General features: G+C 34.5%; 1 protein-coding gene and 1 long non-coding RNA gene across 3 annotated transcripts; one reads left to right on the top strand and one right to left on the bottom strand.

Annotated features, from left to right (window-relative positions):
• Positions 1–1,784: 1,784 nt before the first annotated feature.
• On the bottom strand, positions 1,785–21,090 carry LOC143237947 (solute carrier family 22 member 13-like). Of its 2 annotated transcripts, none has more exons than XM_076477721.1 (4): positions 20,951–21,090; positions 19,870–20,037; positions 12,041–12,222; positions 1,785–4,558 (listed from the first exon to the last, which is right to left on the bottom strand). In XM_076477721.1, the coding sequence occupies exons 2-4, from the start codon at positions 20,027–20,029 to the stop codon at positions 4,511–4,513; spliced, it is 390 nt and encodes a 129-aa protein (XP_076333836.1). In that variant the 5' UTR covers positions 20,030–20,037; positions 20,951–21,090; the 3' UTR covers positions 1,785–4,510. The 2 variants fall into 2 exon arrangements, with proteins under 2 accessions (XP_076333836.1, XP_076333837.1); XM_076477722.1 differs by lacking the exon at positions 20,951–21,090 and adding an exon at positions 20,158–20,299.
• On the top strand, positions 4,457–5,037 carry LOC143237948 (uncharacterized). The gene is made up of 2 exons (XR_013020347.1): positions 4,457–4,596; positions 4,892–5,037. It is a non-coding gene; the product is annotated as an uncharacterized LOC143237948 (long non-coding RNA).
• Positions 21,091–24,600: the final 3,510 nt, after the last annotated feature.

Here is a 24,600-nt window from a genome sequence, read left to right as displayed (position 1 = left end):
TACTTTTTGAAAAGACTAGACAAATACACCCATATCGCTTTTGCAAAATTTAACCAACTGCAAATGAATGCTTTTTTCATTATATCAACCCTATCAACATTATAACCCTCCCTTATACTCTTCATTAGCTCATATTCTGTCTGTTTATGTTTGTCTTTTAACTTTGACTCTGAAAATGTTTTCCATGACTAACACCACAAAATTAAATTACATTCTCTTCACTCTAATCATCAATAGATAGATCTAAAAATTAGTTTTGTATCTTAATGGAAACACGTTACTTTCTTCCATCGCTTCTTTCGGTTTATTCATTCTGTCTCACACATCTTCTAGTCTTCATTGTTTTATTTTTATTATCATTGAGCTTCTGTGTTTTATGGTCCTTTCGCAAACCCATGTCAAAACAGGACTCTTTCTTTTCCCAATCTTGCACATCTGCAGGTTCTGAGAAAATTATATAGTGTTAACTAATATTCTTTTTCTTCCTTCTCGTGCAGCTTAATTGTAAAAAATATATGCTTGTAATATTTCAAGTTTTGCTGTAAGAGCATTAATATTCTTAATTAATGCATCATTATAATTATGATGTAACAATTTGCAAATTTATAAAACCTGTCGATTTTCCAGTTTCTATGTCACACAAGTTAGTAATACACTGTATTCATTTGTTAAAAGAGAAATGTTTGTTTCCTGGAGAAATGCCAGCTGTAGTAGAATTACTTCTCCACTTCACATCCACACTCCAGTAATTCACTGTGGCTTCCCCTGATGGTGATAAATCAAACTTCGAAGGCGTGTTTGAAATATCTTGGGATGCCAAGCATCACAATTCTTGACTTATTTGACGAAATTAATAAAAAGATAGCATTATGTTTGAAGTTTCGGTGAAGAATAAAATTACCAGAGATCCCTGTTTTTCAAATAGAATTGGAAATAGATGGCATTGCTATGTAGATATTACAGTCGTACTAGATGCCAGTTTTACAGTCATTTTTCTGATAAAAAACTAATGCAACTGTATATTTGGTTTCTTGAATAAAGTCCTACTGTTAGTTTTCTGATTATCAGTCTATAAAAATAGTCCTGCACAAACACTTCTTAAATTGAATAAATCTTACTTTATATTTAGGTAGTTCAGCAAGTAAACACTACATGTTTAGGGTGCTATTTCTGTGTGAGGAGGGAAACGGAAAAAGCTCTCGTTCCTTCCTTCCTTGTTTTCAGAAATTTACCTTTTCCAGAAGAATTAAAAACCTTAACGATTTATTCATAACCAAGATACTAGTATTTTAAAACCTACATACATCATCATTACCAAAATGATACTATTCTAAAACCTATTAAATTATTTTCGTTCTTTATAAAATGTTTTCCATAAAGAAAACCAAATGGTTTTTCAAAGAGTTAAGAAGAATTTAAGTGCTTGATTAACTATTAACTGAAGAGTATTCAAATTATAGATATATACAAAAAATAAAATGATAGAAAGTGCAGTACTGACAGTTGCTAAAATGTTAACATTTTGCATAATAATATAATCAACATAAGAATAGGTAAAGAATAAGACATATTTCTCGAGTATTGATGTGAAATTATTCATATAAACTTTTTCTTTTATAATTCGAATAATTATACTGCGAGTATAATTTATCAGCACAAATTACAATGTGTTACAATTTATGATACTTCTCAACAAGAATGACACAAACATTTTTGTTAGTACAAATATATTTTAATATACAAACAATAACGTTTATTACAAATAATGATCTATGTACAAAAGTTACTTACAAACAATACTGAGTCTCTTATCTTTTCTGAAACTTCCTTGATATCTTATCGAGGGTTCACCTTAAGCGTGATGAATTTTGAGTTGCTGAAGATATAATACACTTAACAGTGTATTACTATTTTTTTTGTAGGTCCGGCATGGCCAGGTGGGTTAAGGCATGCGACTCGTAATGCGAGTGTCGCGGGTTCGAATCCCAGTCGCGCCAAACATGCTCGCCCTCCTAGCCGCGGAGGCGTTATAATGTGACGGTCAATCCCACTATTCATTGGCGGTGGGTGGTGATGACTAGCTGTCTTCCCACTTGTCTTACACTGCTAAAGTAGGAACGGCTAGAGCAGATAACCCTCGAGTAGCTTTGTGCGAAATTCAAAAAACAAAACAAACAAACTAACACATGCCAAATGTGTCTACATCTTCAGGTTACTCTGTCTTTGATTATTTTCATTTTCTTAGCACTGTGTAAGTCATCAGTAATAGAACTTCGGATTTTATAATTGTAAGTCTAAAGACTTATTCTCAATTACGATCTGAATGAGGATATAACAAATAAGGATGGTGGTTTGTTACCTGTTTTCATCATTCAGTTCTTGATGTCCTTTCACAGTGTTTCACACTTTTAATTAATTGGCACTAATTAACCACAGAAGTGGCTGTCTGAATAAAAATTCATCTGAATTTATGTGTTAATGCAATAGCGGCGACATTTGTTTCTTGCATTTCTCCACAAACAATGTTAGCACACTCTACGTGTAAGGACGTGACGCCATTTAGGAAGGTACTTTAAATTTTGTCAACATATGCCTAAGTAGTCAGATTTTCACAATGGATATAAAAAGCTTGTAACTGTTTTTTCCTGAGGGAAAGACTGTGCATCTGAACATTGTCCAGATATATGTGGACAAACTGGACATCTAAACTGGATTAGAAGTAGATCATTTTGACATTTTTGTTTCTTTAAAATGTGGTCGTAAACTACGTTCTCTAATCAAAACAACTGAGCCATCACTATAAACCTGAAATCTTGAGACCCGCTCCTATACTGATTTTTGAAGATGACCAATTATTCGTTATAAAAAGTTGAAGATAATTGTTGCAAAAATTAAACCGAGATAAATAAATAATATTATTGACTAATAGAAAGAAAAATTTAAACATAAAACAATTTCTTTTAAATTTTAAAACCTACCTTACTTCGTTGTATGTTTCATGACGTATGTCTGCCTCCTTAGCGACGGGATACTTAATATGCTCAAGAAAATTAGGCATACCAACTATACAATAGAATGCTGCCATTCTAAGTCGACTATCATTAGATTGAATGTCATCATAATGTGCTATCTTAAAATCGTATCCGCTTGCCTAACAGTATGGTATTGTAACAGTGGGAAACGTGTGCCTGAAAACATAAAACACGACTGAATCTATTATTTTCATTGTCAGTTACTGAGGGATTGAAAACTATATTTATTCTTGATATCAATTTTGGAGAACATTGACTAAGTGCTGATTCAACATTTTAATATGTCACTTACCACCGAAATGTTACTGTGACCACAAATTTACTAATACAGTAATCCTTATAAACCATCATGTTATTAAAACACGTAGGGTCAATAAGTCTGGACAGAAATGACTAAAAACACTTTAATCAGAGCACTTTCAAAAGGTGAACGTAACTTCTTCAAGTTATGCTCGGGTTATGGGTGTGTTTGTTGGAACTATTTATATTCCATTTTAATGAGAAACTAATTTGGAACTAAATGGCAGTATGCTACGTCTGTAAATCGTAAATCGTGTTAGGATCAGTGTGATAAAAATAATATGTTAATATGATACAATATCACAAATAGTAATCAGTGAGACGCACTTCGTATCAAAATATGAATACTCGAATGAGACAGGAATCTGTTAAAGTTGCTTTTTCATTCAGGACTACGTCATTAAGAATGAAATAAAAACCATTCTGATTTCGGACAGTATTTTGTTTAGTAAACTAATATGAACGAAAGTTTCATTCAAACATTAAAACGAATATTCATAAACTGAATAAAACACGGTTTGTTATCGCGTGTGTAAAATTTGATGCTAAGAGAATAACTATCCTTATTTGTACACCTGATAGATGACGTATTTGTACTTATTACAAAAGCAATATCTGTCATTATCTGTATTTATCCACATATAGTTGTACACTAATGACAGCTTGCATACATATCTCTGTTTATCTGGTATGTGTGTAGAAAGGCTATACAGACTTAAGTTTTATTTAGCGATTGTTAACTAAGTGAGTAAAATCGTAAGAGTTTAATCTACTGTAAATATACGTTTAAATATACATTAAAGAGAATTATTATACTTTAAATACAGAGTAAACACGTTTGTTAAAGAATTCTCAGCTTTGTTTTCAATGTGACTTGTTATTACACTATTAGATGATTCATTCCCAAGTAAATACCAAGAAACACAAAATGTGAAACAATATTACTCATTAAACGATACACAAGGACAATAAAATACGTATATAAACCACTCTGTTTTACAAAGTGTATCATTATTATAAACCATCACAACCAACTTGAAGTAACAATAACGACTAGCATCCACCTACTGACATGAAACAAGTCCTCGTCCTACTTTTGGTACTAGCTTTGATCTCCACTGTTACCATGCATGCTGGTCGTGGTAAAGGAAGAGGTAGAAACATCAAAGGAGGACCATTTAGAGGCAGAGGAGGTGGTGGTGGAACAAACGGTCAAGGAACGGGAACTGGAACAGGACGAACAATGACAAATCAGACCCCTTAGGTGAGCATGGTTTAGCACTTGTAATGAATGTAACCTAAAGAAGAAATGTCCACCTATCGAAAACGCACGAGTAAAAGGGTTTTTAACCATATCTCTATCATTATTGTGTTGTGTTTTTTGCCTACATTATCAGATATTACTGAAATGTATAATTTACTGTTCCTTAACGTTTGAACAGTATTTACCTGTCGTTAAAATGTTGTAAATATTTTATTCATCATTAGATATTACTGGAATATATAATTTCTTGTTTTTTAATGTTTGACAGGTATTTCTCTGTTTTTCTTTTCTACAGCATCGGATATTACTAGAAGACAAATACGTGGAAATACATCAGATTCCTGAACACTACAGAATTATTTATCTAAGAAATGAACATATTGTATCTTCCAACATACTTATCAATAAAATTCCTATTTTAGTAAAGCTATTTCAAAATAATTTGCATCTTTTGCTAATTATTCTCTAATTTATGTTTGTAACCAAAAAATGATTTTTGAAATTACTTTTATGATAAACACTGTTCAGTATTTTAGAGTTGTTTATCGAAATTACTGTTTGATTAAAATAATAATCACTGTATAACACATACTGAAATATAAACAGAAGATTCAATAGAGTTACATGTTTCCTGTGATATCTTAGCAACCAAAGGTTTTTGTCCATGGGTAGGAAATTCACTGTAGTACATTCATTGAATGGGTTAACATACTGAATAACAATAGCTCCAAGATTCTTTTCTTTCATTGGTTCTTCCATTAGAATCATTATATCAAATTATGATATCCAAAATGGATATATTCACCCGACTCACAAAATAGCCTACATCATCAAAAACTGTAATAACATCATTAAATTTAAGTAATCTATTGACAATTTCTTCATCTATATCACTGACGTAAATCAAAAGAGATCAAAGTCCCTGCCTCCCAGTAGCAGTTACCATGTTGTACTTTGTACCTGAAACCTGGTTTTAACTCCTGCCTCGCAATCTGCAGGTCATTCGGTTAAATTATTGGAGTAACGGCATTGCTAACACTTCGGAAATGCTGAGTAGGACCAGTAACGTCTGTCATGGAATACTGCTGTTTATTTAAAAATAAAAAAACGATTTTCAACTTTGATCTCTAAAAACGTTTTTATCCCTTGATAAGTTCAATGCCATTTTTAAATCCATTTGTTATCGCGCACTGAATCTCTGTTGCTCTGAAATGAACTCGAGGTTTCAAATGTATTTTCAAGGATATCCATTTTAAAGGCAAGCTGCATAATATGGGTTTTTTGCTGTTCTGTGATGACAGTTACGTAACAAAAAAAACCTTACATATAAGAGTTTGAAAAGCATTGCATCAGTTTATATACCCTTGTATCTTGATAATAGCTTACGTAGTATATAAATAAAGTGCACAAACAACTTATTTGTGGTTTGACTGGTCTGTATCGTCTCGTTTAACAGTGAATATGATGAGCTACTAGTTACTCAACTTGATTGATGTACGTAGACGCTTCAAACACATGCGGCATTATAGTTGTTGAATTAGTAGTCTCTAATAATGAAAATGAGTTTTAATAGAACTTAGTAAATGATAAAAACGGTGAAAATTAATTAAATGTGCAACACTTTGGTAATATGTTTGTTTGAGTTACTCTTTCTTGTTTATCTTATGCAATTAATTTTCCAAAAATTCAGATGATAATCAGAACAATGTTAACAGACGATTTGCACTTCTTGTTCTGTTACAATGTGTTTCTGACATTATTTGTTCGTTTGTTAAGCAACTGTGTTGATACTTCCCATTAACCCTAACCATTAACGAAGTAATTCAGATTATATTCTCTACTTCTATTTATCTTTTGTTACGTCTTCTACACATTGATGTCTCTGTGACCTAACATTATGTTATATATTTAAACTGAAGCTAAAAAGTGACAGATAATGTAAGCAGCTTGAAGAGACGATAAATAAGGATAAAGTTGTCCGCAGAATCTGAGTATAAAGGACCACAGACGATTAACTGTGTAACATATTTAGTAAACTGGTTAACGGTTGAACGAGTTAAAGCAACGGTTAAAGGTACTTAAACATTTCTAGAAACTATAGTTATTCAACATAAGTAACTCTTATCTTCAAGACGTGAGATAAATCATGAATTTAATCTTTCTTTCAGAAATCTTTGACGTTGATGACTGAGTCTAAATTGTTCGCCGTCCTTTACTGGCTGAATTCACATCAAACACCCACTGATATACTATTATGATATACTATATTATGTTCTCCTGATAAGGTATCACTAAACATAGGTATGTATATATTTGGTTTAACTACTATACACTAAGGAAGATATGAAATTAAAACTTACAGTTTAGTCAAGATAACTTTACATATGGTGTTAAACAATAAGAGTGACAATATTCAGTCCTCCCTCACCTAATTACACAGCGATATATCTGATGATATAGAAAGTTAAAAACTGGATTTAGAAACTTGCAACGAAGCACAGATATCCTGTTTTAACTTTGAGCTTAACTACAAACAAACAAACATTTTATTAGACAAAACCTCAGATAAGCTTACTATAACTTGTTATCTAGAATGCAAGCTCACACGAAAAGACTTTGTTTGTTTGTTTTTGTTAACTGCGCTAGCCGTACCTACGTTAGCAGTATAAGACTAGAGGGATAGCAGCTAGTCATCACCACCCAGCGGTTACTCTTTCACCAATGAATAGTGAGATTGACCGTAACATTATAAATCCCTCACAGCTGAAAGGGCGAACATGTTTGGTGTAACGGGGATTCGATCCCTAAACCCTCAGATTACGAATCAAACGCCTTAACCACCTGGTCAGGCCGAGCCCGAAGAGACTCTACTGAGCCTGTAAGACGCATAGGAAACTAGGTCAACTATTACAGCCTAGCCAATTAAATAATGCAATATCTGAAAACAGTACTGTGAGAGTAAACACCAATAATAATTTTGTTTGCAGCTTATTTGTGAATATTTTATTTAAAAATAATTGATGTTTTCACTCAAAATACAGAAAAACTTATTGTTTAACTCCTAGGAATGCTAACTCATCTATCAATAATGTATTATCATGGGCTTATGCTAAGCACGGCCCACGGTGGTGGAAGTAGGTCAAATGGTATTGCAAGACCTGAAAATAGTTGTTGTTCTAAAGTATAGTTAAACTTCACTGTTATAATTGTCCACATTCTGTAATACTTGATATCAGTACAGAAGTTCTTTACGTTTTAGGGCATATAGCTTTGAATTTTTTATCATTATAGCTTCAAGCTTCAAGTTTAAAATAACTTACAAATCAATAAGTGATTCGTTATTGCTAGAATATTAAATCTATTTGGACTGATAAAAATTGGTGCATCCAGGTTTTAGTGACATCAATGATATATTTTGTAATATTTAACAACAGAAGAAGAGTTGTAGGGTGCTTACAAATTCCTAAACTTTTTTTTTTCATAACAAATATTTGCGGTAAGAAAGCGACGTTATTAAATATATATATATGTATATAATATTTGTGAAATTTAGTTAACAGCAATATTAATAAATAGAATATAGGAAGTGATGTCACTTATTTTACACTAATAAACAGACAAGTTAGCAAGCTTAATCCTTTCAGACAATAAACCATATTCATCTAAACGTTTGGATAAGATTTTCTCGATCTAGTTTAGCGTTGAACTAATATAACACGAAATGTATATTATTATTTCGGTTAACATGAAAACACTTTTATCAAGGACACAGCATTATGTTGACATTTGATAAATCATGTCCTTTTTTCGGAGAACTTTATCTCCATCTGGTGAGTAATTAATGTCAGCCACAGTTCATATTATATAACGTTTATTTGTTTGTTTTACAAGTTTACTTTATATACTTTTTAATTTCTTGCCTTGATACTAAGAAGATAATTTACTTTTTTTTTAATTTGTGGACCATGGACGGTTTGGGATTACATATCATTAGCTGTTATGACACCTCCTGCAAGGCTAAAGTACACATCTTCAAATGTCTTAGCGTATTTACAATGTTCCTTAATTAAACCTAAGAACATAGCGGTAAGTTTTGATGTACTACTTCATTCGTAATATTAATCCAGTTTGACTGATCTCCATATGTATCAACCATCTGCTATTTACCATATAGCCATTTTATCTCTCGGACTTGTCCCTCGCTGATAGAGCGGTAACTCTACGGATTTACAATGCTAAAATCAAGGGTTAGATTTCCCTTGATGGACTCAGCAGATAGCCAGATGTGATTTTGCAATGAGGAAACACACCCACCCACCGGATTTGCAGGGATAATTTTTAACACACCTTTTCTTGACACCTTGTAAAATGGTTTCTAAAAGTCTAGAGACATGAAATCCACACCCGTACTATCAACTAGATAATCAATAATATTTTAGATACATGTCAACATTTATTTAGAAAGACAAGATTTTCACCTAAGAGACTTTCAGAATCTTTTTTCACCATCAATATAATAACTACAACAGCCTTTATTACCTCCCTTGAAAAAGTGACAGTAGCCAAGTTCCGATCTTTTGGCACATGTTTACAGTTAAAAAATATACAAAATATGATATAAAATGGTTTACATATCCAGTTCTTACCGACTTTCAAAACCCTTGTATAAATATCTTTCATTAAACTTCTAAATTTGTTCATAACAATATAATAATTAATGTAATCATCTTATTTGGTTCTTGTTTTCATCCAGCAAATTTTCACCAGGAAAAATATCGATTAGATATTTATCTGTAAAAACTTAAGAAAAAGTAGTATTCAGTAGCCTAGTTACTGTATTATCAAAATGAAATGCCCTGCAGTGTGACAGCGGTATGTCTATGGATCTAGAGTGCTAAAATTCTGGATTCAATACCCCGCGGTAGACAAAGTATATAGCCTACTGTGCCTTTGTTCTTTAAGTCCAACAAACAAACCTAATGAGACATTAGCCTTCCTACCATTAAAGACCATAATAAATGAATAAGTAATAAATAAATAATAAATACTTAACAAAATATTAATTAATAACATAAAGTATTAAATTAAAATATTAATTAATAACATAAAGTATTAAATTCACACATTAATTTATAACATACAGTATTAAATCAAAATATTAATTAATAACATAAAGTATTAAATTAACACATTAATTTATGACATACAGTATTAAATCAAAATATTACTTAATAACAAGCAATATTAAATTAAAACATTAATTAATAAGAAACAGTATTAAATTAAGATATTAATTAATAACATAAAGTATGAAATCAAAATATTAATTAATAACATAAAGTATTAAATTAGGATATTAATTAATAACAAACAGTATTAAATTAAAATATTAATTGTAAGTCACATATAAAGGCAAACTTATGCTCTACAGGTTAAAGTTTAAGGATCCTTAATATACAGCAGACTTAGGATAAATTTTGCAAATACTGGTTGATTGAATAATTAATTGGAATTAAGCACAAAGCTACACAATGGGCTATCTGTGCTCCGCACACCTCGGATATCAAAATCCGGTTTCAAGCAGTGTAAGTCCGTCGTGCCAGTAGGGACGTTTTGCAAGGATAGTTAGGACGCGAAGAAGAATGAAAAACTCGAACAAATAAGGAAGTCATGGTAACTCATACAACACTCTAAGTCACCTCTCAGATTGAATAATGTACAAACCACATCACAGACAGTACTGGATATAAAGGGGTGCAACCCGTGCGATACCTTGAGAGTGTAAATTCAGTGTAATGAAGAGAGAAGATGAAGGGAAACTATCCAAGAACCCACGATACGTTTACAAAAATCATATTGAATGATTACATTTCCACATGCATCAAAGCAAAAAAATCAAATACAAATGTGAGAGATGTTCTACTTCTAATCCACTATAGACATATTATGAGAAATAAGTTAGCTGTTTGATATAATTTAAGTTTTACATAGACAAAAGACAAGGGAGTAAATGTAACACAAGTGGTGTCAGATGGTGACACTATACAGGCTATTATCTATGATAGTAAATAATGTTTCATACTGGCAAGGTAAAATCTATTGTATTTGTGTATCATTACGTCACACAAAGAATGTTTATCTTGTCACAAATGGTTTTTCCTGCCCCCATACTATTTTATCGAATGTATTTCCATTCCACATGATGAATTCTGATATCGTACAAACGATATTACCGGCACTCTCGTGCGCAGTAGGAGGGGTGAAGAGGTCGAGATGATATTGTTTTCTTTTTATTGGAAACACATGGTGTAGTTCCAATGAAAAAAGATTTAAAAATAAATCATTACAAATCTCATTGTCGTGTGATGTTACAAAAACGACCAAGAAAATGTGATATATTTTTATTAGTTTCCTTTTAAGAATTACTTCTTACCGTTTAATTGTTTGTGAATTTTTGGTAAATCCAGCTTCCCCTAACCCCTATATCATGTAGGTTTAGATTAGTTATATTTCCTTGTAAAGTGGAGGGATTAAAAGTTATATATCCGCTTAAATTTTAAAATAATGTGATAAAATATTTTATACTAAAATCATAAATCATTAAATAGTTGTTGTTTTTGCTACACATATAATTATAGTATAATATTTCATTGTACAATGTTCTCTAATTCCTATAAAAATACACATAATCACAATCATCTCTGAATGTGAAGGGAGAAGATAAAATATAGTTTTTTTTAATTCCCCAAGAGTTATATCAGTTTTGTAGCCACATAAAGGTACTCATTCTTTTACTTTGATCAGAATATCGATTTTCTTATTTTATCCTTGTGTTAGTGCTACGAAAATATTTTATGTAAAATAAGTCACTCTTATTACATTTCATTGTTCACACGCTAGTTGCTCAATAATTATATTTATTTAACAGAATAAACATAACAAGTTTCTCTAATTTATGTTTTTGTATTTTACTTGTGAGAACCCTAATGGTGCACATAATTTGAAGTCTACTGAGGTATTAATAACAACTGTTTACGCTGGGATACAAAATGTTGAAAATTATATTGTATCCTCATTTAATTAATTACTGCATTTAAAAAAGGAAAGATTCTTTTGGGCTACCATGTATTTCACATTATAAAATGATATTTTCTGTTTAAATTAAATCATTTTATTTAACGCATAATCTGATAAATCATAATTATCGATGCTTTCCTTGATACAAAGGATCCAACTGTTAGAAAAATAAATTCTAAAATTATTTGAGAAAAAAGAAATACAAATGAGACTCAATTATTTGACTAATGTAATATGCATAGCCTTAAGTTTCGATTGAACAAGATTTAAATATGATTTTATGACATATCTCTCAACAGTGTTCAATTTTCAGTTATGTTTATCATCTTGTATTTTACAATACAAAGACTGAACCAGAAAATATTACCAGATAGACGATGTGAGGAGCACAAATTGTTGTTACACAGGCAATGGTGGCAATAGTTCCCATTCCAAGAGCTCTAAGAGGGGTTGGGTGGAGTTCTGTTGCCTGCTGATACATGGCAAGATAGGCACCAATATATCCACATTTTCCTATGATGGTCAGAGCTGTTGTAGCGATAGGCAACTCTAAAATGAAGATAAAACAAAATTGTAACTTTTCTTTGAAATAGATAAAAACTGATGCATAAAACAAAGTTTACTCATACTTTGATAGAATAAACTGTGTACTATCAAATGAAATGAAATTCCCAAATCTTCGAAACTGTGAAGATTAACTGACCTTCGTTATTTAATAGAGAACTCAAATAATAATGTTTGTGTTCGTTTTTGTTTTGTTTAACTCACCAGATATTTGAAGTTCTGTGAACTGTTTACCTTTTATTAATGATTTTGACTAAATTACTGGCCCGGCATGGCCTAGCGCGTAAGGCGTGCGACTCGTAATCCGCGGGTTCGCGCCAGCGTCGCGCTAAACATGCTCGCCCTCCCAGCCGTGGGGGTGTATAATGTGACGGTCAATCCCACTATTCGTTGGTAAGAGAGTAGCCCAAGAGTTGGCGGTGGGTGGTGATGACTAGCTGCCTTCCCTCTAGTCTTACACTGCTAAATTAGGGACGGCTAGCACATATAGCCCTTGAGTAGCTTTGTGCGAAATTCCCAAACTAACAAACAAAGACTAAATTACTATAATGCCAGAAATTTAAGCACCCTCGTTGAGTTATAAGCAATACCAATTAACATTAAGAGATTGGAATTACTCAATAGCAATTTTTTATCGTATTGAGTTTTAGCCATATGTTAAGATCTATGAACATGTGCAAAAAAGTTAAACTGTTCATACTTCCAAACGTTTATCAGTGGAGGAACTGAAACACTATTTATATATATACATACAACTCAAAATCTCTTTGTTTCTTTATTGGCTTGTTTGTATGCTGCGTTCAATGTTGAGGTGACACTTCCATCACCTGAAAGTGTGCTAAACGACATTTTTTTTTGACATACTCATCTACCGTCTTATATCTGAACCGATAATTCTGTCATTAATATACGCATGTTCAAATGGTTCAATTCAGTTATAGATTATTAACTATACCTGTACTACATTCAAAAACCCAAAGAAAACGGGGTAAAGCTGCAAGTTTAAGTGCAATGAAGAGTTTATTATGTTTGCTTGTTTTTTTGGATTTCGCACACAGCTACTCGAGGGCTATCTGTGCTAGCCGTCCTTAATTTAGCAGTGACTAGAGGGAAGGCAGCTAGTTTTCACCACCTAATGCCAACTCTTTCGCTACACTTTTACCAACGAATAGTGGAAATGACACATTATAACGCCCCCACGGCTGGGAAGACGTGTATGTTTGGCGCGACGGGGATGCGAACCTGCGACTCTCGGATTACGACTCACACGCCTTAACACGCTTGGCATTGCCGGACCAGTTTATTATGAAAAGAAAACGAAAAAAAGCTGTTAAAATAATGATATGTGTATTTGAAGTATTTATGTTTCCTGTTCATAATTAGTACGTCATAAACAATTGTGTAGAATAAACTCAGTCTTACATTATTATTAAAATGTCTTCTCTGTTTATATAAAACTAAACTTTTAACATAAGTGATGTTACGTTTTCGCAAAACGTACTTTATGTATATTTTGGGCATAAATGTGGTTAGTTGCTGTTAAATTGTTTCTTTGTTTAGTAATTCTTCTAAATCAATATAAGGTACTTCTTGAAATTATTCAAAAAATTGTACTCAAATCATTTTCCATTAAGAAATTAACAACACTGGGGAACACTTTTTCAGTATCTTTGAGTTGCATTGGATATTTTAACTGATTCTGAAGGAGTTTTAGGCGCTGATTTCATATCTGAAATTAGTTTTTCTCTACAAGCTCTAGTTTGTATGCAATTTGAGGTTAATGAAATTGTACAAATGTGAACTTGCGTAAACCATGTATAAGCATTTTCACGTCCATATATATAGATAGCTTCTAATATTTTGATCATTCTTCTTTTGTTTCAGATCAAACATGGCTTCCAAAAATAGATATCATTGCAGAAACAAGCCTGATGCCTTCTGCTACATATGTGGATGCTACACACTCAATCGTCAGAGACGTAACATATCCTCGTTCGTCAAGCGTGCCTACAAGGCATATTTTGAAGTTCATCTTGGTGATCAAGACAAGCAATGGGCTCCTCATGTTGTGTGCCACAATTGTGAGGAAATGCTTCGAGACTGGACCAAAGGAAAACGCAATGGTCTGCCTTTTGGTGTTCCAATGATTTGGCGCGAACCCACCAACCATGTAACTGACTGTTATTTCTGCATGGTAAACACAACGGGTGTTGGGAAGAAAACCGACATAAGATTACGTATCCGAACATTCCCTCAGCTATTCGGCCTGCTCCGCACTCTGAAGAAGTTCCTGTTCCAGTTTTCAAAGGCTTGCCTTCATTGGACGATAAAGACATTGGACATGATACAAGCGAACAAGACAGTTGTGACAGTGAATTGTCAGAAAAGTGTACACAATCGGAGAACTGTTCTTCAGACACTGAACCTTTTCCCGTCCCCAAGCCTCTTCCCCAGGCTGAACTGAATGATTTAGTGCGGGATTTAGGTCTTTCAAAGAAAGCAGCAGAGCTTTTGGCATCAAGATTACAAGGCAGAAATCTTGTTCATCACTCTGTTAAAGTATCATATTTCAGAAAGCGTGACCAGCTTTTTGTGACCTTCTTTTCAGAAGACAGACAGTTTGTTTACTGCCATGACATCCAAGGGCTTCTCAAAGAACTGGGTGTACCTTACTATAGTTCTGCTGAATGGAGACTCTTTTTAGACAGTTCAAAACGCAGTCTAAAGTGTGTTCTTTTACATAATGGGAATGTTTATGGAGCAGTACCTGTCGGTCACTCAGTGCATTTGCGGGAAGACTATGATGATATGAGAATGGTCATGGACTTATTAAAATATCATGAGCAAAATTGGATCATTTGTGTAGACTCAAAGATGGTCAACTTTCTTCTTGGACAACAGAAAGGTTTCACCAAGTTTCCATGTTTCCTCTGTATGTGGGACAGCCGAGCACGAGACAGACATTGGGTCCAGAAGGACTGGCCTATTCGTGACACCCTTGAAGCAGGCATGCCAAATATCATACAAGACCCAATTATAATCAGAGATAAGATCATCTTTCCTCCTCTTCACATCAAATTAGGTTTGATGAAGCAATTTGTCAAGGCACTGGAAACCGAAGGTGAATGTTTCCAACACTTCATCACAGCTTTACCAGGGTTATCATTTGAGAAGATCAAAGCAGGCGTGTTTGATGACCCACAGATTCAAACCCTAATTCGTGATGATCAGTTTGTTGCTAAGATGACCGCTTTAGAAAAGGCAGCATGGTTATCCTTTGTGGCAGTCGTTCAGAACTTCCTTGGAAACAATAAGGCGGAGAACTAAAGTGAACTTGTGAACAGAATGCTCCTCGCTTTTCGTGATCTCGGGTGCAACATGAGCATCAAGCTTCATTTTTTGAACAGCCACCTTGATAAGTTCCCTGACAACCTGGGGGCTGTGAGTGACGAACAAGGAGAACGATTCCACCAAGACCTAAAGGTCATGGAAGAATGCTACCAAGGGCGCTGGGACAAAAGTATGATGGCTGACTACTGCTGGAGCATTAAACGAGATTGTCCAGATGAAGTGTACAAACGCAAATTCCTACCTGAATAAAATACACAAACAAATTGATAAGATATTCCTATAATTTGGTATAATAACGAAAAATTAAAAAATAAATAAAAATGTCAAATTGCATAAAATCTGTAGCTTGCAGACAAAACCGACTTCAGATTTGAAATCAACACACTCAAATTGACTATAGAAAGGTCTTTTTTTAAATGCAACAAAATGAGTGTTCCCCAGTGCAATAGATATCTTCTAAAACATTCAGAAGTACACATTGAATATATTATTTTTTAGAAGTTTTTCTTTTACAGAGGTTTGTTTGTTTGTTTTGGAAACTCGCACAAAGCTACTCGAGGGCTATCTGTGCTAGCCGTCCCTAATTTAGCAGTGTAAGACTAGAGGGAAGGCAGCTAGTCATCACCACCCACCGCCAACTCTTGGGCTACTCTTTTACCAACGTATAAATGGATTGACCTCACATTATAACACCTCCACGGTTGAAAGGGCGAGCACGTTTGGTATGACGGAGTCAACGTTATGTCAACGATACCTACAGTGGCGAAACCACCAGATATCAAGATACTGAAACCAGCTATAAACATGAAGATGACGTTAGTCCATCGTCTAACTAATTTTTCCATTAGCAACAAAGAAAAGAAAATTCCTGGTACATCAACATGTCCGAGAAAGAAAAAGTTTATAAATTTATTTACGTAGAGATTTGTGGCGTTGACCACCAAAGCATAGAAACCTATGATGCAGGAAATCCTATAATATAGATATAAAAGTAGCATACATAATGAAATAAAATTAATGATATTGGAAATAACAGTTAAAGGATGATATATAAATGTAATTTTTTTTACATTAACAAAACATATATCATTAGGATAAGATTTATTATATAATCTATATGAGTAAAAAACAAAATATTAATTGATTCAATACCTCCATTTTGTGCATTCAACTGAATAGATTTGTCTTCCTTCTTAGAAAAGTACAAAAGCGTATCAGAGACAGTTTCTACATCCTTATAGAACTTACACTAATATAGTAGAACTTGGACACAGTTCTTATTACTTTACTAAACGTAATTTCTAAATTCAAATCTCTTACTAAGCTGACTGTAACAGATATATTGTTAAGAGTTGTTTCGATGACGTTGTTCCAGTTTAAGTACTGATACAACAATGTAAGAAACATGACCTTCTACCATGCTTTATGGACTAATTTGTCTTCAAATACACGTAAGAGTTATTTATGCTAGCCTATCTTAATGTTTTTGGTAGACAAGATGGAAGTAGCTGGTCATCATCACCAATCATTGTCTCTTGTCTGATTCTATAACAGGATTTGTTCCTCATTCTTATAAAACATCCATGGCTACAAAGTACCGAGACCAGTGATCGCTGATGTTTTTATTTATTTTGTTACAAAATCTGAAATATGAACAAGTAGATCAACAATTCCACACGTTATTCAGTGAACAACGATCGGTTCTACTAGCGACAGTTGATGAAAAGTAATTATTATGTAACACAGAGACATCTATATTACAGTCAAGTATTACATTAGCACTTTGGCAGGATACTTTAACTGATACTAAACTTATATTAAAACAGTTGACATCTCAATATTTGAAAAATATATTATTTCAGTATTGTGATTGTTTTACTTGTTGTTTCACTAAATTTCACACTAAATAGGATTATACCAGAGTTATTAGTTTAAAGAAGTATCCGTAACTTTGGTTGTTTAGCATTAACGAGATTAATAAGTTGTTTTATTTTAACAATAATTTGTAATTGTTATTTTATATAATGAGATGTAAGATTATTTTCCTATCACGAAAGTGTTACAAGTGTTTCCTTAAAGTGCTGTAGCGGAATAAATACTTCAAGTTGTGTGTTGTTTCTTTTTCTTTCTTTATGGTTTTCTGCACTTCCTGTTCAAAGAAAGAATTAAATAATTACTTGTGTTTCAATGTAAGAACTTAATTTAATGTTTGTTTAAGTTTATAGCTTACATCTAATGCCTTATTGTTCTCTTATAATTATAAGACCAATATTCATAATTCTCTCCATTATTCTACTAATTCACCAATTTAAAATGTATGCCAGAGATATTTCATGACGCTGTAATTTACAAACAGTAAACACCAACAGATATTAACAATTTTATTTCGTACCTATTAGTGAGAATGTTATTCTTCTTAAACCTTTGATGTATATTCTTGTACTTAACTACAGCACTCTATCAGGGTAGGTTTTGCCTGTACAGTGATTAACCTAGAAACTTTCCGCTCCTTTCCCTGAAGTAATTAATTATAGTCTCAATTGTGGCTAGAGTCAAACAAGATTCACTACTAAGTGTCACCCAAGCGTGTTAAGGCGTGCGACTCGTAATCTGAGGGTCGCGGGATCGCGCCAAACATGCTCGCCCTCCTAGCCGTGGGGGCGTTATAATGTGACGTTCAATCCTACTATTCGTTGGTAAAAGAGTAGCCCAAGAGTTGGCGGTGGGTCGTGATGACTAGCTGCCTTCCCTCTAGTCTTACACTGTTAAATTAGGGACGGCTAGCACAGATAGCCCTCGAGTCGCTTCGTGCGAAATTCAAAAAACAAACAAACCAAGTGTCACCAATGAACGTTGCTGACATTATGTCTAATGCTAGTATTTAGGTGTATTTTGTTTAATATCATACATTATATTCCATTGTGGGTGGGGAAAGTGGACATCGAAAGGCAGACTCTTGAAAAACTGAAAGTTTTCCTCTCTGTATGGTGTGATAATATGTTGTTTTAACATCCAGAGATGACCAGGAAGCCATTATATGTGCAGCTAGCCATGTTAATCTCAAAATACACCAACAGTTTCGGCGCTATATTGCAAAAAATCAAGGGAAACATGCTATTTGAGGCCTGTAATTTTAACCTTTCTAGTCAGGTTAAGGCTCTTGAAATGTTACTACTAGTTAACCTTGATTCCTCCAATGAAACTGAGAAAAGACTCAGTGATATCAGAAGGCTGAGAAACTGACCTGACAGGTGTATGAAATAAATGTGCCTATAAAGGTATCCATTTGACACATTCCTAAAAGAACAACTTGATCAATTAGTAAGGAAGAACATTCTGCCTGTATTCTATTAAAATAAATGATGATCAAAGGAATATTTTGAATATGTTATTTTGGAAAAGTAAGAGAATTTTTATTTACCGGTTGGCAAAGATAATTTTAAAGTTAAGTATATAATGAGTTAAATTGGCTAAGCTACAGCGAAAAAGAAACAGAAGCCTCGTTAGAATTGTAGTGTAATGTGTTTTCTTCTAAAGTCAGTTATAGCTGTAATTTTAAATATTGTTTAATAATATTATGGTTACAGTTATTTATTTTTATATCAAAACAGGAAGTAAGATAACGAGAGGAACAGTTGTGAGACTGTCATATTGTGCAAATCAAGATCATAAAATTAATATCAGTAATAGTTGTAGAAAATGAAGAATTAATACATAGAAATGTCACCCGTTCCAACAGCCTTGATATTTACCATAATACAGAGGTACAGATAACACATTAAACGTTTATTACATAATGCTTATTTCTATTGATAGCTTTATAATTTCTGTTGATACCTAAGTATTGTACAAAATGTACAGTTGAAAGTATTCAGTTAGTCCATTAAAAAGCTTAACATGATTATAGACGTTTATATCACTGATATTGAATGAACTGGAAAAATTAACAGAGAGAAGAACCATTTTATTTCTTTTATTTAAAAAAAATATTTTATATCATTATCTCTATATTTTAAAAATTTCTTGTCATACAATATTTTTGTGCATTTTGGTGAATATTTCGCTTACTGTAATAATCTTATTTAATATATTTAGAATATAATTTAACGCTTCCTGTTTCGTTTCCTGTTTACAATTATTTATCAATTGTGATCCCAAAACTATTTATGCATAAAGAAAGGAAAAGTAAATTATGAAAGTGAAATAATATCTACAATATGACGAGAGCAGCTCTAACTAAACAGAAGTATATAACAATAACAATCGTATATACTACAGTACCTCCAGAGGCTAGAAAAGGAATACAGCAGCACGTGGTTAATAGACCAAGTATTCTCCAGTCTCTACATAAATCAGCTAAAAGAGGCAGAATACACATTCCTACAGTCCATGAGATGCAGTTGGTTCCCACAGTCCTGGTACGTATCTCCTTTGCAACCATCTCAACCACTAAGAGAGAAAAAAACAACAACATAATCATATATGTATGCATATATACATAAAGTAAAAAAAAAATCTGTATTTTTCTCTTTGTTGTTTACTTAACTACTTCTAGATCTCTAAACCAACCTCAACCAAACTGTTTGGGATGACAAGGAGGAACAAGAGGCATGTTAATTGGAGGCTGACACCCCTCCACCTTCGTTATTGTTGTTATTGAGCATTTATTCTCCTTCACGTAATTTATAGTTATCTAACTTGATAGATGGCGCCACGTCCTTACACCAAAAGAACAGGTTCGTGGAATTTTTTATACCACAACATACGTTTGACACTGCTAGCCGCCGCTAGCGCGGCACTCTCATCCAACGAGAACCTCAACACTTCAAGCGGCACTCTACCTACCCTCACAGTATCTTCAGCATGCTCGGTCAAAACTAATAACAACGTCCTACCGAAACTACCGAGATTGCCAACACCACAACAAACCCCAGAACCATCAAGATGCCACCTGCAATCAGAGTAGAGGGTATCCCCTCGACTTTAAGACAACCTCAAATTGCCTCCGAGCTCCGACGACTCTTCCCAAGCGTCAAGTTTAGCAATGCGCGTCGTCTACCTCGCGGGGGTATCCAAATCAAAAGTGAAAGTCCTAGAACAACCATTTTATTTAAAAAAAATATTTTATATCATTATCTCTATATTCCTAACGCTTCCTGATCCAACGGGTGCCTACGAATACCCCGAGGTAAACTGTAGTCATCCGAGGTATACCTATCGATACCTCGGACCAAGAAATCGACGAAGAACTGCGATTTCGAGAGGTTAAATTCTCTCACTTCTCGAGAATCCGATTTTTCAAGACACAGCAATTCACGCCCTTAGTTAAAGTTACTATCAATGATGTTATGCAAGCAACTACCTTTCTGAAAAACGGCACAATCCTCTGGTTTCGTCGATTTAGGGTGGAAGAACCTAATTTCTCAGAGACAAACGAAGTGCAGTGTTTCAACTGTCAACGTTTTGGCCACACCAAAACTGCCTGCACAGCCAAAACTCGTTGCGTTCGTTCTGCAGGAGACCATGCCGTAAACAACAGCCCCAAAAAAAACACGACACCACGTGCAGCAATTGTGGAAGCTAGCACGCGGCATGTTTCCGAGGCTCCCCCAAGTTCCAGGTCGTCGCTGGCATCAGGGCGAATCTGCACAACATTCCGTGTGTGCACAACCCGAACTACCGTCCAGTGGCCAGTTCCCCACACTACCTTGGCAAACTCCACGCAATGACCAACAGACAACAAGCACGCAGCAGCAATCCCACAGCTACGCTGACACCATGAGGTCTCAACCCCAACCACCACAAAACGAACACACACCAGAAAGAGAACAGTCCTCCAACTGGGAAGTTTTACGGCCAGCATGTGTCGTCACGTTCGTCGTTGCAGTTGTTCTTGCTTCCGCCGATCCGACTCTAAACCGGCAACAGTTTCTCGGAATAGTTTGTAAAGCGGCCCAAGAACACTTAACGGTTCGAGGAATATCACTTGATATTCTCGAGAATCTCATCACTGACAGACTTCCTGAAGACTGCTTTTGTTTTGCGAGAACAATAACCTAATTCCCGAAATCCAAAACTCCTCACGTAAAGGTAGACAGACCACGGATCACTTAACGAGAATCACAGAATCAATATACAAGTCCTTTAACAATAACCAAACAACGATCGCTGTTTTCCTTGATGTCAAAAAAGCTTTTGACTCAGTATGGCACAACGCCATTAGATATCGACTTCATTCTTTAAACATTAATCAAAAAATAACCAGATTGATCTCGAACTTCTTAACTAACTGCACTGCAGTGATTAAGGTAAACAATACTCTATCTAAGACATTTAATATCACTGCTGGTGTTCCACAAGGCTCCGTTCTATCTCCGCTATTATACATTATCTTCGTGAACAACATACCTTTCCCAGACCTGACCTACACATACTTCTCTCAATACGCTGACGACATTGCCATTTGGAGTGTATCGCGTAACCCAATAATCGCTAGTAACAGAATACAAGAAACCCTTAATGCCATAATCAACTGGTGTAACGATTGGAGAGTCCTACTAAACCCTCACAAAACCACTGCTATTGCATTTAGGCACAGCCTGAATAAACATCATAAAAACTTGAAAAAATAAATCTAAAATTAGGAAACAATAAAATCAAATTAAGCTCATATGTTAAATTTCTAGGAATGACACACGACTCAACATCTGACACGCGACTCTCCTGGACACAACACTTCAACACGATAAACAAATCTGTTAGCAATAGAATATACCACTTAAAACTTTTAACTGGAAGCGACAAAGGCTGCACACCCGATACCATTATTAAAATTTATAAAGCCAACATTCGTCTTCTAATTGAGTACTGAGCCCCAATCACATACAACATGAAAAATACCACAGCCAGATCACTTCAAACAGAACAGAGTATTAAGAATGGCACTTAGACTACCCATATGCACTCCCATCAAATGCATACATGATATTTGCAACATACCTCTTATCTCTGACCTCATCACAACACTAGCCCATAAATAGTATAAAAACGCAGAGACACGAAATTCCCTAACAGCCAAATTACATATCATGACATGCGCCCCACACAAAATAACATCTTCATATAACGCATATCTAGTTTTCAAGAACTCAAAAAAGTAAAACTGATCATAATTTTTCAATTGAATGACGAATAATAACTAATTTTTTCTTCTTTATTTCAGCTCTGGTCACAAGACAGGCAGATTAATCTTCAAGACCTCAACTAGTTAAACTAAATACTATTTTAATTTATTGTCTAATCAAAATTCGATGCTTTCCTTTAATTCCAGCACTGGACACAAGACAGGTAGATTATTCGGCGCCTGTCTTGTGAAAGTGGGTTTTATGGGGGTACTCCTGTTTCCCCTCACACCAAATTCTGTGGTATTTGGATTTATAGATCCCAGCCACTCGGTGGCCCTGAACAGGGGGCGTTTGGTGTGTTGTTGGTTTGCCGCTTCTTTTCGTTCTTCTTCGAGTCAGCCTGGAATACTCCCGCTCTGTTGCCTTCACTCGTCCGGCCTTTACGTTGCTTTCCTCTGAAACTATTTTCAATATGTCAACTTCTCAAACATCCGACATACTGCATCATCAGGAGAAATTAAACACAATTTATGACAGCATTAAAATTCTAACGCGAACTGGGCGAAGGGGGATATAAATATCCCTGAACATCCCAGTCGGGAAGATCATCTTCCTTTAAGAACTAAATACCTGCCACGAAATTTTCGATTTCGATTTTTTTTTCGAAATTGAAAGTTACACTCAATCACTCTAAAACCCAAGCTATAATCCTCCACCGCAGGCTTAACAAGAGATTAAAACGCGTTAATCTGTCAAACTTAATCTTTATAATACCCCTATCTCCTTCTCTAATACCGCTAAATTCCTCGGACTAATAATCAACACGAGACTTACTTGGAATTCTCATTTCAAAAACATTAAGAAGAAAGTCTTAACCAGAATCTCGTACCTTTGCAAAAGTAGTCACTATACCCACGGTTGCAGATCTCAAGCCATTTTATATATTTACAAAACATTCATTAGACCTCTAATAGAATATGGAGCCATGGTAACATGCAACATTAACAAGAACCAATTATTACCATTACAGAGACTTCATGATCGAATAATATGACTCGTACATCGTCTACCACACTACACACCAGCAGAATAGGTTCAAAGACACACTAAAATTCTGCCAATCTCTGAACGATTCATTAAACTAGCAACAAAATACTACAAAAAATCCACTCATCGCAAATCACTCACTTCCAACTTCAAGAACATAGCAGCCACTCCCAAATCCTGGTGTAAATACTTATACCCATATACATTTATCCTGAATCATTCCAACACATCGTAACTCTTGCAATCTGCCATTTTACTAACTTATTATGTTTTTCAGTCTCGTTTCAGGTACAATTCACTTTTCAGGACCAGCTCATCTCAAGGGCACTAGGCGGGCTTCATTCGGTTCCGTCTAGTGAACGTGGGTTTTCTCGAGGTACTCCCATTTTCCCAACACCAAATCTTAGGCATTGGATCTATAGATCCCTGCCAGGGCACTTTTATCCATCGATCCATGCCCGGCCCTGAATTGGCCCGTTTAAGTTTGATATATCGTTTGTATTTTATCCGTCCTGCTTCTCGTCGTCTCTTCTTGATTCCTTTTCAGGCGGGGGTTCGCTTTGCCTTCACTTAGTCTTCTGCCACGCCTCCCAGACTAGCATTTACGCGACTAAAATTATATTCATTAAACCTCGATCCTAATTATCTAATAATTCAGTTAAGATTCTTTTCCCTAATTCCAACCAAGTGCGGGGTTGAAGGAGGACAGTTTAGTCTTTGAGCACCCCAGGAGATTATTGTTTCGTCAGAAATATTAATCTTATTCCTAAACACCTGCCATAGTTGTGAGTGCTCTATAAGGAGGAATGCAAGAAGAAAATGCCGCCGCTGTTGCATTAAT

Source organism: Tachypleus tridentatus, chromosome 13, assembly GCF_004210375.1.
Source record: "Tachypleus tridentatus isolate NWPU-2018 chromosome 13, ASM421037v1, whole genome shotgun sequence".
In the NCBI taxonomy this organism is placed as follows: Eukaryota; Metazoa; Arthropoda; class Merostomata; order Xiphosura; family Limulidae; genus Tachypleus; species Tachypleus tridentatus.
This window is presented reverse-complemented; position numbering and strand designations above follow the sequence as displayed.

What these genes read in the sequence shown, in the direction of transcription:
- LOC143237947 (XM_076477721.1), bottom strand. Translation starts at nt 20,029, where the DNA reads ATGGTTGCAAAGGAGATACGTACCAGGACTGTGGGAACCAACTGCATC. An exon ending in TCCTTTTCTAGCCTCTGGAG is followed by an intron (nt 12,223 to 19,869) that starts GTACTGTAGTAT and finishes TCTTCATTTTAG; the next exon opens with AGTTGCCTATCGCTACAACA. An exon ending in CTCCTCACATCGTCTATCTG is followed by an intron (nt 4,559 to 12,040) that starts GTAATATTTTCT and finishes GTCCTGTTCCAG; the next exon opens with TTCCCGTTCCTTGACCGTTT.